This window comes from Lissotriton vulgaris, chromosome 9, assembly GCF_964263255.1.
Source record: "Lissotriton vulgaris chromosome 9, aLisVul1.2, whole genome shotgun sequence".
NCBI classification, from domain to species: domain Eukaryota; kingdom Metazoa; phylum Chordata; class Amphibia; order Caudata; family Salamandridae; genus Lissotriton; species Lissotriton vulgaris.
In genome coordinates this window covers 716,688,273-716,703,630 of record NC_141697.1, presented here as the reverse complement: position 1 = coordinate 716,703,630, position 15,358 = coordinate 716,688,273, and the positions used below count along the sequence as shown (strand labels likewise).

Below are 15,358 nucleotides of genomic sequence, written 5' to 3'. Positions count from 1 at the left end.
GGGGTCAAGATCACTCTTATTCCTAAATTGTTTTACGAAAGAGGATTAAGAGGAAAGATAAAGCTATTAAAGACCGACATATGTCCTAGAGGTTATGGGGAAAATCCTATCAAACTTCTAGGTTATTTTGTGGGTGAAGTTGAGTTTCAAGGGAGGTTTACATCTGGCAAGGTAAACACATCCATCAGAGGGGATTCTCTTACTAGCTGGATACATCAGAGAGAGTTTAGGGTGACCTTGACCCTAATGAATCTTCTGCAGTAATGTTGAGGGAGATAATTGGAGAAGTTAAGATTGGTTAGAGGTGTAGGAGAGATTCCACAGGTTTGGAAGTGAGACCGAATTTGTGAAGTTGAATGCGAAAAGAAGCAAATGTTTTCAGAAAAGAGTTGGGATGTTTCACCCATTTCTTTAAAATGACGCCAAGGATAATTCCCAAGGCATGCAATGTCAGGGGTGTTACTTTACGAGTGAGGAATGAGATATCCCATGATTACGAAAGATTGGAATCAGTGGGCATAATTGAGAAGTTTGAAGGATCAGAGTGGTTGTCCCCTGTAGTAATGTCAAAGAAGGCAAGAGGGCACATGGAGCTGTCTTTGGCCCTTGAGGGAACTGAATTGCTGCCTCATTGTTGATCGGTACCCTTTACCCAATATAACGGAAACGTTGTCCTTGTTAGGGGATTCTAAGTATTTTTCATTGCAGGACAGTATACATCCATTATCGCAGGAGCTAACATCATTCATCACTCCATTTGGTACATTTAAATATGTTAGGATGTTGTTTAGCCTGATATCTGCATCATCGGTATTTCACAGGATGATGGAAGATGTTCTAAAAGGTGTCCCTGGGGTCAAGAAATACCAGGATGAGTGTGTTGGTGTTTGGGAGCAAGGTCAAGGAGCACGATGAACGGTTGTGCATTGTTCTAAGCAAACTAGACTTGTGTGGTCTCACGCTAAAGTTGAAAAAGTGTAAGTTTAATGTAGACTGCATAGAGTACTTGGGTCATCAAGTTTCAGGGGAAGGTATTTGGGCCAGGAATGAGTTAGTAACTGCAACACTGCAGCCCTCATTCTACTAGACCTCTCCGCAGCCCTCGACACCGTCTCACATCGCACTCTCGCAGCCAGACTCCACGACGCAGGATACGAGGAAACGCCCTCAACTGGATCCAATCCTTTCTCTCTGGCAAAACCCAGAGGGTCAGACTCCCTCTCTTCCTCTCCGAACCCCCAGAGATCAACTGCTGAGTATCAAAAGGATTGTCGCTCAGCTCCACACTCTTCAACATCTAAATGGCCCCCCTTTCCGCCATCGTCAGACAGCATGGGCTTAGCATAGTATCATACGCGACAACACCCAGCTCATCCTCTCCCTCACGAAGAACCCCGAGGACACCAGACTCTGCTTCCAGGAAGGAATGAAGAACGTTGCAGCCTGGATGACCAAATAGCAGCCTGAAGCTCAACTCGGAGAAGACTGAGGTCCTCATCCTCGGACCCTCCACCTCCGCCTGGGACAACACTTGGTGGCCCTCCGGAGTCCTCCCACCCCTACAGACCACGCACGGAACCTCAGCATCATCCTTTACTCCTCCCTCTCCATGACCTGCCAGATCAACTCTGTCGCCTCCAACTGTTTCAATTGCCTCTGCATCCTCCACAAGACTTTCAAATGGATACCCCCCAAATGCAGGAAAACTGTCAGCCACACACTCATAATCAGCAGACTGGACTACAGCAACACCATCTACGCCAGAATCAACAGAACCCTCTTACAAAAGCTCTAAACCATCCATAACACCGCAGCCAGACTCTTCCTCTGTACCCCTCCACACAAACACTTGGCCCAACACCTACAAAACCTCCACTGGCTCCCCGTCGAGAAGAGAGTAACCTTCAAACTACTCACCAACGCCTACAAATCCCTCCACAACATCGAACCCAAATACCTCAATGAGAGAGTCTCCTTCCACCTACGCAAAAGGAACCTCTGCTCTGCCGACCTCGCCCTGGCAGAGACCCCCTGTATCCGCAGAAACAGAGCAGACGGAAGAGCCTTCTCCTATGTCGCAGCCAAGGCCTGGAACGAGCTCCCAGTCAACATCAGACGCTCCCCTACCCTGCACACCTTCAGTAAGAACCTCAAGACCTGGCTCTTCGACTGACAGGAGCTACACTCCCCCGCCTCCTCCCCCCAGCACCTTGAGACCCTCACGGGCGAGTAGCACGCTTTATAAAAACCCTGATTGATTGAATTAGTGAGATGCCATCTGTAATAATCCAGGAAACAGGTTAAAATCCAAGTAGGTTTATTGAGCAGCACAGCATCATGTAGACAGCTTCAAGTCCAAGTACAACTGACATTAAGATGCAGAATGCATCACTAGGAAAGTTCTGAGAACCAGAACATCAAGGAGAAAGGCTCATGCCATTAAAGGGGAAGTAAGAAGGATACATGTATACAGTGCAGGATGTAACACATCCCCCCCCTAAGGAAAACAAAGAAAAACGTATGTACAAAATCAAGAAGTTAACAGAAGAAATATGTCATACAAAGTCCCGTAAAGACATGGGTTTCTTACGAGAACGGGAGTCTTCCTTGACCCTAGAGGCAATAGTGTCAGAGGGAAGCACAAAACGAGAAGAAGGCACATCATGAGTATTCACATCATGTTGGACAGGGCACTTTGCAACTTTGCTCACATTCCAGACCTTTCCGTCTTGCGTGATAACAGTGTTGTTAAAAACATTTTTGATCTGAATAGGTCTGCTATATTTGCTCGTGCCCTTGCCAATAAAAGAAGGTCTCATAATCTTGACCCAATCCCCAACAGCCAAACCATGCTCTCTTGCTTTCCACCTCCTGTTATACCATTCAGCCGATTTCTTTTGTTTGCATAAAACTCTGTCCGCAAGACTCTTAATATCAACAGAATCTTCACCAAAACCTTTGCACTTCTCTTTGAACCACCAAGGGCATATGACAGATGCTGGATCTCTTCCCTTTAGGAGTTTGAATGGGCTGACTTCAGTAGTGGTATGGGGAGTTATACGGTAGTTCCAAAGTTTCTCTCTGAGAGCATTTAACCAGTTACCCTTTTCCTTGATGGAGTCAATAACAAAAATTTTTAATACACGATTGAAACGCTCAACCTGACCATTCTCGTGCGGTTCATAGAGAGAAGTTCTGAGATGTTTAATATTACAGGATTGTAAGAATGACTGCATCTCTGACGAGACCAATTGAACACCGTTGTCTGATACCAAAACGGAGGGACAACCCTCTCTAGCGAACACTTCCTGGAAAAACATAATAATGACCTCAGAAGTAATTTTGGAAACAAACTTTACCTCTGGCCATTTAGAATGATAATCAACAATGACTAGGGCAAAACGAGAAGACTCAGGTAACATACTGAACGGGCCAGAGATGTCGAAAGCAATCTTATTCCATGGAAATTCAGGCCAGACTACTGACTTAAGGGGAGGAACAACAACTTTCAACATTTTATCCTTGTCACAACACTCATTGCATTCTCTGACAACACGATCAACAAATCTGTCCAAACCTGGCCACCAAAAGTTCAACCTAATAAGGCGCTTCATAGCAGAAATTCCCGGATGGGTCTTGTGAGCTAACTTAAGTATCAGGTCCTGAACGCCAACAGAGATTAAAAAGGATATTGTAAATTCTCCAACTTTAGGACCTTTCAGAATGGGCAAAAAGTGTATTATCACTACGGATGCGAGTTTGTATGGTCTGGGGTGTGTGTTGTCTCAGACAGATGGTGTGTCAGAGTGGAATGTTGCCTTCTCATCTAGGACCTTGAGTGAGACAGAACGCAGGTATGCTGTGATCGAGCGTGAATTACTTTCATGTGTGTGGGCAATTGAACACTATAGGATCTACATTTGGGGAAGCAAGTTTGTGTTAAGAACTGATCACAAGCCTCTGGTTCATATCCTTTCGGTGGGAGGAGGTTGGAACTCAACAGCGAGAATTGCGCGACTTACATCCAGATTACAGGAGTATAGTTTCACAGTGGAGTATATACCAGGAAAACAAAATGTTACAGCCGACTGTCTATCACGTCTTCCATGTCTTAGTGTAATGGATGGTACTTCTGGGTGTAAGGATGTTGATTTTGTCTCTGGATTGCAAGATTTTGTTGGTACTCAATATCAAGATGTTACTGAACAATTTTGGCTTAATTGTCAGGAGAAGGATGATAGGTTGAATACTTTAAGGACATATTTGTTGGAAGGTTGGCCCAACAAAGCCAATGTCAGAGAGGATTTAGTGCCTTTTTTTAATGTTTCGGATGAATTGCTTTGCGAAGGGAACTTAGTCTTTAAAGGTGACAAGTGTATCCCATCCTCGTCGCCAAAATATGTAATAATCCAGGAAACAGGTTAAAATCCAAGTAGGTTTATTGAGCAGCACAGCATCATGTAGACAGCTTCAAGTCCAAGTACAACTGACATTAAGATGCAGAATGCATCACTAGGAAAGTTCTGAGAACCAGAACATCAAGGAGAAAGGCTCATGCCATTAAAGGGGAAGTAAGAAGGATACATGTATACAGTGCAGGATGTAACACCATCTCCTACCAACAAGGATGAATTGGTGAAGTTCCTGGGAATGGTACTATGGAAAATTTAAAGCAAACTTTGCTGAGAAGAGTAAATGCATGAGAGTTCTGCTGAAAAAAGGGGTGGAATTTTCATGGAAGAGTACGTGCGAAAAGTAGTTTGAGCTTTGAAGCAGACTTGAGGGAAGAAGCTAGTTTGTCAAGTTTTGAGCCGGGTCAGGAGACGGTGCTGGTAACAAATGCCTGTTCAAAGTGCTTAGGAGCGGTCCTAATACAGGTAATTAATGGCCTGGAAAGAACTATTCTATCTAAATTCAGAAGTTTAAGAGGCGCTGAAAATTCCCTTGAGAGAAGTTTTCACGTCAGAAGGAATTGATACTATTTCCACCAGAATTTGCAAGTGGGTCCTCGCAATGCAGGAATTTGACTACAAGGTGATTTATGTTCCTACGTCTGAGAATAAATTGGCTTACTGTGTCTCTCGCTTGTGTAAAGAGGCTGACCGTTGTGAAGAAGGAGATACTTTTGGTGGTGAACTCTACCAGGAGGAGCTTACGGTGTGAGATTACTTGTGGAGCCATACTAGAAGGTGAGTTGGTGGAAGAATTAGAGAAGGCCCAAGAGTTGCAGCACGTGATTGAATTAGTGGCCTGTGGCTGGTCAAGGATGTGGGGTAGTGATCAGGTAATGAGGAGCTACTGGGAGGTAAGAGATCAGTTTCTGGTCAGAGATGGTCTTCTTTTAAAAGGTAATAAGTTGATTCCTCCATTTATTTTGAGAGACTGTGCAATTTCATTAGCACATGTACTTGTACTTGTAAAGTAATTTGTACTTGTACTTGTAAAGCGCACTGGCGCTGTAACGCATACCGCTGTGAAACCCTTCCTGGCTTTTCCCTGTGAAATGTCCACTCCTGGGCACCCCCAAGGTGAAGCCAGGCATCCCAGCGCTGTTGGGGCCGTTGTGGAGATTAAGCAAGCTATTGCCCAGAGTTGCAGAGTGGGACCCATGATTAGAATAGGCACTGAGGCAAGAATTATCAGGTCCGAGGAAATTGAGCCCAAGATCCGCCGAGGCGGGAATTGAACCATGGTCCTGGGCCAGACCTCTGTATCAGGGTCTGCTGCTCTAACCATTGAGCCACACTTCTCCACATGAGAGTAATCTCGGAATTTCTAATACTAAAATGAGAATCCGGGCAGATTTCTGGTAAGACACACACACACTGAGACACACACACACACTTGCAGTTTTCTTGGACCTATACGGAAAAAAAGCTTTTGCAAACGTTTAGGAAGCCAAAGACTGACATTTTTTGTTTAAATGAAGACTGAAGATATACTGTACACAAGTGTGAAACATCATGGCTTAGCAATTTCCACGTGATTGTTAAGGCAAGGGCATTCCTAATGATGGAACACAATTTTAGTACCAATAGTTCATACGAGACAGAAGCAAGTTTTAAGAAACTCCTAAAGACCTGGCTTTTTATGCAAAAAACCTAAGCATTTCACCTAGTTCCTGTCTTAAGCTGAAAGCTCTCTACTAGCGCCGGGACACCTCCTTGTGAGGTAGCTGTTCGCGCTTTACAAGCATCAGTATTATTATTATTATATAATGAGAAAGTTCCACTTTGTGCTTTTGCCCTGAAAAAGGATATAACTTATTGCGTAGATGTTTTCCTGCTTGTCCTGGAGGTGCCTTCCTGGGGGTTGCTGTTCACATCCTGACGACATGGAGTTTCCACAGAAGACAATACCAAGCTTTTACAAACTTAAAAAATTACTTTTATTGGAGGATAGCTTATCTGACTCCAGAATCAGAAAGCCTCTTCAAGACAAAAGATCAAGGTATCTTCCCAAAATCACTGTGTGCACTCTCTCGCAGTGCAATTGTTCAATTCTACGTTTTAGTATTTTTGGGGTTAAAAAAGTGATTGTTGTATTTTGTTTTGCAAGAAAACCCTAGAGATTATTTCCGCCACCAACACCAGCGAAAATTATTATAGCTAGTATTTACATTCTAGTGAATAGTGTCTGCCAACATGGTAAAGTGATCGATCAACTAATAAGTGTTCGTGCTTTGACACTGGCCCTTGGATGGTACACTGAAAGATGAAATACCCAATGCGCTTGAGCATTGCTGGCTCTATCTCTTGTGCCTTAATAGCCTCCGCTTCTCATCGTACATTATACATCATCTCCTCTGAAGTTGATGTTGGGGGTCAAGATATTTTGCTTCTGTCCATCTACTCTTTGGCTTTTTAGAAGTTTACCTTTACCTTTAATGCCGATACTTGAAGAACAAAGTAGATTAAAAACCATTGTCTTGTCGACCTACAAAAAGAACACCCAGGGATTAGTCCTTATTTCTGTCTCCAATAACTTCATCCCCCATCAGCCTTGGTGCCTTCAAGTATTACATATTTTCTAAGTTTAAAGGGCATAAAATAATTTTCCAGCAGGGACTTTACCTTGCAGTAGAGTATTCATTCATTCCTGGCAAGGAGAAATTTCAGCACCCAAAGTCTTATCACTCTCTTTCTGTAAAGTAAAGGTAGATACCCTGGGCTCAGCTGACATTGCCTTCTATGCAAGACAACAACTTTGTTGTCACGTTTTAACCTCATGTTTTAACAGTAGACTATGAATACACCAGTGCTCACTGTGGGCCTCAGTTTCTGGACTACAAACGGTACCCCTTTCAAATAGTTAGCCAGGAAACCATATCAACATTGTTAGCTAATTTTAATTTTAGATTCTGGACTTTGAGGAACTAATGCACGTGATAGTGGTAATTTTTTTTGTGAAACTCACAAAAAAAGAATAAGGTGTTTACTGAACTTCAATCACGTTATTATAAATGCAAAATCGCATGCAGACAAAAACTCATAAGAGCAAGAATTATTTTGGTACTAAATTCAGTTTTTTTGTGAAGTAAAGATATGCTGTCTTAGAGTCTCCAACATCTTTATAGACAGTGAAAAGGAAAATATCAAAAGCTATTCAAGTTGGACAATGGAAGTAAACTGCGACCAATGTATTTAACTTGCAAACGTTCACTGTTACAACGTCTAACTTAAAACTTTCCTTGGTTATGCACCTCACTTCCAAAACGTATCCTAAGACCTGAAAGCAGCTGGCCAATTCTGCACCACAGGGGGCCGACAAGAGGATGAAGTCTCCCCAACGATCTAGCATGGCAGTCTACTCACCTAACTCTGCTGCAGAGAGGGAGAGAGAGAGGGTAGGTATAGGAGAGAAAAGGCAAAAAATTAGTAGGTCATCACAAAAACAGATACAAGTAGAAGATAGCTATACACAACTGTACATAGTATTATCTGATTGAAGCCTAACATCTGAAATGAGAAGTATAAGCTAAGCTGGGTCTCAGATATTCATCACAACTATTCCATAATCAGATTCAGGGGCACTGGCTGAAGGCGAGGTTCAAAGTCATTGTCAAACACAAAATAAACAAATCTACTGAATAGTGCCCTGTATAGCAACCTATTCAGTCTCTACAATAAGAGCAGAGATGGTGTAGCCTTTTCCCTTCTCTCTCAACAAATGCATTTTATAAAACCTCTCTGGTGGTAAAGGATAAAATATACTCTAAGTATTATTTAAAGGTCCTCCTATGATGACCCAGGTCTCCATAGGTGCTGGCACCACAGGATTAAGTTGAAGGACTTCTTTGGCCTTGTATGTTCTATCCCCATTCACAAACCAGGGATATGAAATTGCACGCCAAGTGGGTTTCAAATAAGATGTAATTTGCAATGCAATAATAGCTTGTATCACAAACTGCCCATTTAGAGACACTTGCAAAATGGCCTGCCTAACGAATATTAATTAGGCATGTCAAATGTTGTGGTCCTTGCAAATGGCTGTAAATGAAGAGAAGGGGGAATGAAAAGTACAGCACACCTCCATCCCTGCATTTGCTGTACCAAACAGGAAACAATGTTTGTTCAAAGCAGCCATGTCCGTTAAAGAGACAGATGCAGCTTTAAAAAAAAAAGTGTGGCGTTTGGAAATGCATCAACCCTGCCCCCTTCAAATGCCATTTGACAATTCCAAAAGAGAAACTTCTCTCGCGGAGACAGCTTTTGCAATTAAGAACTGTAAAAAGGTGTTTTATAGTCACAAAGCCTGGTTCACAGGGTTAGTGACCATAGAAAAACTCTAGTATATGAAGGCCCTGCAGACCTCACAAAGAACGGTTTGTGTTATGCTTACAAATGGGGACCAGGAAATAATAAAAAGTAATAGATGAACAGACTGAGCCAGAATATGTGAGAAATGGGAAGCTATGAAAAAAACAGCGCTAATAAGAGATGGGGAACTTGTATAATGGCAGGCTACAGTACACTGATTTGGCTACCTGTTCTCTCAGTGAGGACCAACAGTGAAACCAAAGTCTGAGGGAAGATACAGATCTAATGATCGTGGTCTTTACAACAGGGGCCTCGGCATGTAAGAAGAAGAGCGGTCGGAAGTCTAAAGGGATGCAAATCAGAAGGAGTATGCACAAAGGAGAGGGTCAGATGGAAACTACACTAGAGACTAAAGATGTAAGGCGGGCTGAAAAGAAGACTAAATTAATGTCGTACCTGAAGTATGATCTCGAAGCATCTCTTGTGAAGCAAGGGCGACAGGAACTCCTGCTGAACAACATGAACAGTATCACAATATTGACTTCATAATTTTTAAGGGCATACTTTAAATCCAAATATGAATAACCAAATAACATAACACACATCAGAGTTCATTATTTAATCTGTAACTGCTAACTCTCTAATAATTATAATCTCAATCGCAAAACTACAGACTAATTGACTTGAATCTTTCACTAGATGCCCCGTTACCTGATGCGAAGTGAAACTCCTGTTAAGGACATGCGATACAGCCTTGCACAGATATCTTGCTGGCCTAGCAGACTTCCCCCAACACTAATATTTGGCTATACCCAAGCCCAGGGTTCACTCCAGGAACAGAAATATAGGGTGTTCTTGGAAAGGTCCATCTTGGTGACCGCAGTGCCTTATTTTAGCTATTCACAGGAAGCACTAGTGCTACTTCAACACAATGAGTTAAGTCCCCCTTCATGCACAAGTTATGGGGAGCCTCCTGGGCTAGTTCAGGTACACTTGTGCTTTGGCGCTAATAACAAGCTGTCAGCTTTGTGTTATCCGATGTAAACTGCTCCTTTTTCCTAAATGTAAATGTAAATGTAAATGTAAATGTAAGGTGTTTTGTAGCGCGCTCAATTACTACCGGAGTATCCTGGCGCGAATGACCGCTGGGGAACCCGTCCTGGCTTTCCCTGTGAGATGGTCCCATGCTGGGTATCTCCAAGGTGAAGCCAGGCATCCCCGGCGTCTGTGGGGGGCCGTTGTAGAGATGAGGCAAGCTTAATGCCCAGAGTTACCGAGTGTGATCACTGCCCAAAGTGGGCACCGAGGTGAGAATTATCAGTCCGCTGACCCTGGTCCTCGACCCTGCCGCGTCGGGAATCGAACCCTGGTCCCGGGCCGTTCTCAGCCTCCGGGTCTGCCGCCTCTAACCAGTGAGCCACACCTCTCTGTCTAAATCTTATGCTCCAAATCATGTCAGTTTCTACTCAAATAACAAGAGTCTGCACCTGCAACGTAGACTAGGGGAGAGAAGTGCAGACATCTATGTTATTATAAGGGTTGAGCTAAGTTCACTAACAAGGTATCAGATTCCCACTCTTTGGTACAGCAAATTCATAATCAAGATCATTAAACACTTAAAGACTGAATTACATTTGTAATAGACAAAGCCCTTCTTTATTAGGATATCACTAGCAACCACTGATCTAGATTATAAAGCAGTCACAATACATACCACTGTCAAAGTACTCTGTCCAAACTGCCCTTTTTCACCAGTGCCACTTAGTCTCTAATGCAAGCAACACACATTGAATTAGAATGCGAGAAGAGATGATGCTTGTAGACCACTTTTGCTCACAAAATTACAAGGCCAGTCATCCCTAGTTATTTCTTGTGTATTATATGCAATTAATTGCTATAAATTGCACAAGCACCATTATGTACAGCCTAATAATGGGTGGTGTGCAAATATATTCCCAGCTGCACGGACAGCAGGAGAGACGGGATGAATGGCGTGTTGTGCACCCTTAGAAACAGAAGCATGACAAATCCAATAGGTTAAAAAACTTCTTTAGGCGGTGCGTGCGTGGTTGAGAGAGGCTGGAAAGGAAAAAGCCTGAGAAAGATAGAAGCACGGAAGACGGGAATCAGCCGATGAGCGGGCCACTATGACTTTGCAGTGATGCACGAAATTCTCATAGTAGGTAGGTTAGGGTAACGTTAGAGGCTTTCGAAATAATTTTTTTCAATGCCTGGAGGGTAGAGAGGAGACTGGGTTGGAGTAAATCCTCCCACTTGAAACTTGAACCACACAAATTACTCCAACTGATCGTGTGACAATCAAATTGAGAAATACTTGAATTAGGGGGATACACGAAGCATTTAATTTGAAAGAAGGTATGAAACGTCACCAATAGGTGAGGAAGGAAATTATTCCTTTTTGTTTAATTACCCTCACACACCCTAGTGGTGTCATGCTTCATCATCGGGTCACCCCTACGCCTAGAAGTCGGGGTGGGCTCAACCACAGTGTTGGGAGCTCTTTGAAGTTTGTAGAAGACCAGGGGGACTAAAGATGTAAAAAACCTAAGACAGTACCCCGGTTTCCCTTTATTAATGGGTCTGTCGGGGTTATTAAAAATAACTAAAAATGGGTCAGTGTTGGAGTATTATGGTCCTAAGACCCCAGTGCCAACATGTTTCAGTCCATATGTGGCCATAAAGGTCCTGGACTTTCTTCAGGGCTCGGGATTTTTTACAGATTGAGATTTACAAGTGATAGGAATAATTTTCATATCACACACATAAGGAGCAGCTACTCTGCCCTTTTTTTATTGACAGGATAGGGAATCCCCATTTCTGTATCCCAGGGAGGCCAACCCGAGCCCTGAAGAAAGTCCAGGACCTTTATGGCCACATATGGACTGAAACATGTTGCCCATTTCCATATCTCCTGTGCTTGTTGGGAAAGCAGAAGGGACCTTGTGCCGCCCTGTTTGTTTAGGTAATGCATGCTGGTGGTGTTGTCTGTCCTCACCAGCAGAGATTGGCCCTGTACTATCCGTTGAAAAGATTTCAGGGCATGGAAGATCGCAAGAAGCTCTAGGTGGTTTATATGCCAAGTGCGTTGGATTGCAGTCCACTTTCCTTTTACTGACAGTCCTTCGAGATGCGCTCCCCAGCCCTCCAGGGACGCATGGATATGTTCGGAGGGTGAGCCCACCACTCCAGTGCCACCTGAATGCGGGGCGTGAGAAGGATCCTGTCGTTGAATGATCCTGAGATCTGTTTCCACTGCTTGTCTAATTCCTCTTGCACGACCCTCATATGTAGCCTACAGTGGGGGATCAACTGTATGGCCGAGGAAGCCATGCCTAGGAATGATTTCAACATACTTCCAAAACTTGCTCTTGCCTTTGTTTGTTTGGGCGTGGAGGAGCTGCCGACCTGGATTGCAGCTGATTGCCGTCTCCCCAGGGGCCATCTAACAGCTCGCCGGACCCGCTTCACGGGTCCCGCTTCGCGCCGAGAGGAGGTGATACTGGCTCATTGCTTTTGTGTTCGAGCGTGAAGGGCGAGGACTTGCCCTGCAGCGGGGCTGCGAGTCATGTAGCAGGGAAATCCCTGTATGACCTAATCACTACACCTGGTCCGCTCTCCCTGCTGCTTGCCACGCCCCCCTGAACTTCCTCTACCTTATAGATCTGGATCAGCACACCGCTGCGCGGGAGAAGCCCGGGACAAGGGCGGGACCGTCTGTGGCCGTCAGGGGCCTAAGGAGGCTGGGCTGGGCCTGGTCCCTTACATCCATACCTTGCCTACTGTTGTGTTCAGTTTAGCCAGCCATTGGGGTACCCTATTTGTTAAGGTCTTTCCCTACCATGTCTAGCTCACTACCTTCTTGTGTTGGAGTCTCGATCCTTGGGCCTCTCGACAAATATTTTGAGAAGGCAAACAAGGAAATCGACAAAGAACTCCACTAGCGGAGAAACGTGCCGAGCGTCGTCGCTCTATAGAACAACTTTAAAAAAAAAAACCTTGTCTCCCCCATTAGATCTAAATACTACACAAGAATTGGGCAGTACTGGTAGACTGGACAGAGACATTGATATTTTCAGTACTGATCAAATCCCTAGCATTTTTCGCGTCCATAACACTTCTTCCACTCACTCTGTTATAAATAGTGAGGGCAATATAAATAGCCCTCCCATTGCTTCCAATAGCCTTATTGACCTTAATACCCCCGCTGCCCCAACCATAGCCCCACAACTCCACTCAACCCTCACTAATCGTTCAATAGATAGTGTAGCTCCAACCGAGATAATTCCGATACACACCAAGAGCGATACCGGAACTAAGCCCATGAATCTACGTAGGGTTGCTAGTTCCCCGCCAAGTAAAAAAAGGAAAAAGGGTGGTGTTAAAAGAAAAGGCCCTAACCACCTGGTCTCACCACCCCCTTTAGTAAATCCCAATACCAAACCAATTGTCCCTCCCGCGAGGGAGGCTCCACTAGGTACCCACCTCCTACCATCCCTCCCTAAAGATATACCACCCATGTTCAATAAAGAGTTTATTGAACTTTTCGATAAACTTTTAAAATCTTATATGCTCCCTCTATTGGAGAGAGTTAGGATCCTGGGGGGAAAAATGCATTGCCTCTTAGCACCAGTCGATCCAACCACAACTCCCCACTCAATGAACTCCAAGGTCCAGTCTCAACCGAAACACCAGCCTAGTGCCAACATCGTGATCCCAAGTAATCCTCAAAATAATAATGGAAACATAACTTTTAACAACAACACTAATGCCCCCAAACGTCAACTAAACCGACGTTAGTATCCAAGCCAGTTAAAGAGAAGCCCTTGTCGGCTCCAAATAAACTAATCCCACCTAAAAACAAGCCAACTATGTCCTCAGGGGTAGACAAATCAAAAACTACAACCCAAAGAGCATCACCAAACTGTAGGAACACAGTGGACTTACCCCCAGACTCGGCCAACTGTGATCCTTTTAACCGGTGTCCCCCCGATCACAAATGGAAACCTTGAAAATAATGTAAACTTGAAAAACAAAGTCATCTTTTGGCTGAGAACTAATAGACCCCTCCCTGCTCACTTTAATGGAGACATTATCTCGGTAAGAAGATGCAACTGGGTGGGTCTTCGTCCGAAAGATATAGATGGTGACATTGTGATTATCAACTTTAAGGACCACAGAGTTGTTTCACATATAAGTGATTGGTACCCAGGAAATAAGGAAGGAGGTATTTCTACACGAAATCTAAGCTATTTTTATCCAGAGGCTTTGCTTAGACCCCTTGTCCATCCTAGATCTAGTAGAAACACTCATTCTCTGAATTGGGCTAACTACACATCCCGTTTTTCCTGCCCAGCTAATAATCTCAACTTTCCCTTTCCCCATCCTCCCCGCCGTCAGTCCCCTAGTCTTTTTCCCATACCAAACAATCATACTAACTATACCCAATCCAACGAGTATTGGAACATCCCGTTGCATAACCTGTATGAACCTTACTCGGGGTTGGACTATAATGATTGACCAGTTTTTCCACTTCTAGTTCTAGAGGCTAACTTAGATTGTACGGGTATCCTCCATACCCCAGATAATGTTCTATCTTATGCTGAAGCTCTAAAGGATAAGGCATTGCACTGTGGAAACGGGAAGTTTAACCTTCCTGGTGGGGCTCGGGGCACGAAATTGGAAACAGATCCGGAGATTCAGGCTGTAGTAACTCCAGAAGATGTTGATAAGGTGATTGGCCCTAATGGAGGGCCCTCTTATGGTTGCCGGGAACCAGAGCAGGCAGTTTATGGTGCGGCTGAAACAGATAGAACAGATAAAAGGAGTGATGATGTACCCCTACAGGATGCACCAAGTTATAGGGGGTCTTCTGATGATAATGTAGCTCCTCTATCACAGGATGTAGTATCCTCCCACTCTAAGGCCAAACCTAGTGTCCTGGCGGTCTCAAGCGGCACCAAGCTTGATAGTTGGAATATAGCTGGCCTTGAGTCACGTATGTGTATTCCGGACTGGGGGAATTTTATACAGCAAGGCGATGTATGGTCTGTCCAAGAAACCTGGGCACTCTCACCGGTGTTCTTTGTTGGTTATTTAAACTTCAGCAAACCAGCAACTAAAGGTCACAGAGGTCGTGCCATGGGAGGTTTGACTACCTGGGTTCGCCAGTATGAGGGTGTAAGAGTGGAGGAGGTACCAATTGATAGCCCCGATATATTAATGGTTAGTATAAAATCTACCAAAGGCCTTAACATCCTTTTGATTAATATTTATGCCAGGGGCATCCAGGGCGGAAGGGTCTCTCCAACCCTCCTCCTTTTGGATGAATTCCTATCAGGTGCATCCATAGATGGGCTTACGGTTGTGATGGGGGATCTTAATTCCTGCTTGGAACCCCTGAGCTTAGATGATGGCTTACTCACCGAGGTTGAAGATATGTCCTGGGGGATTCCCCAGCTTGAGTTACCCCCGATTGGAAAATGGACACAATCCGCCACATTTATCAAAGGGCTGTGCCTGGACCAGGGCCTGCGAGCTCCAAATGGTAGAGCGCGTTCAGACAGGACGGGTAGACATAC

The 15,358-nt window shown here is 44.2% G+C and overlaps 1 protein-coding gene across 6 annotated transcripts in view; it reads right to left on the bottom strand.

The window, feature by feature from the left end:
* The window catches only part of RELB (RELB proto-oncogene, NF-kB subunit), an 851,517-nt gene that overhangs the window by 710,483 nt on the left and 125,676 nt on the right, over positions 1–15,358 (bottom strand). For 3 of the 6 annotated variants that reach the window (XM_086938450.1, XM_086938451.1, XM_086938448.1), the window contains one exon: positions 9,216–9,266. In XM_086938450.1, coding sequence (XP_086794576.1) covers positions 9,216–9,266 — 51 coding nt within the window. Of the gene's footprint in view, positions 1–7,702; positions 7,824–9,215; positions 9,270–15,358 lie in introns of all 6 variants that reach the window. The other 3 variants (XM_086938449.1, XM_086938447.1, XM_086938452.1) reach the window with 2 other exon arrangements.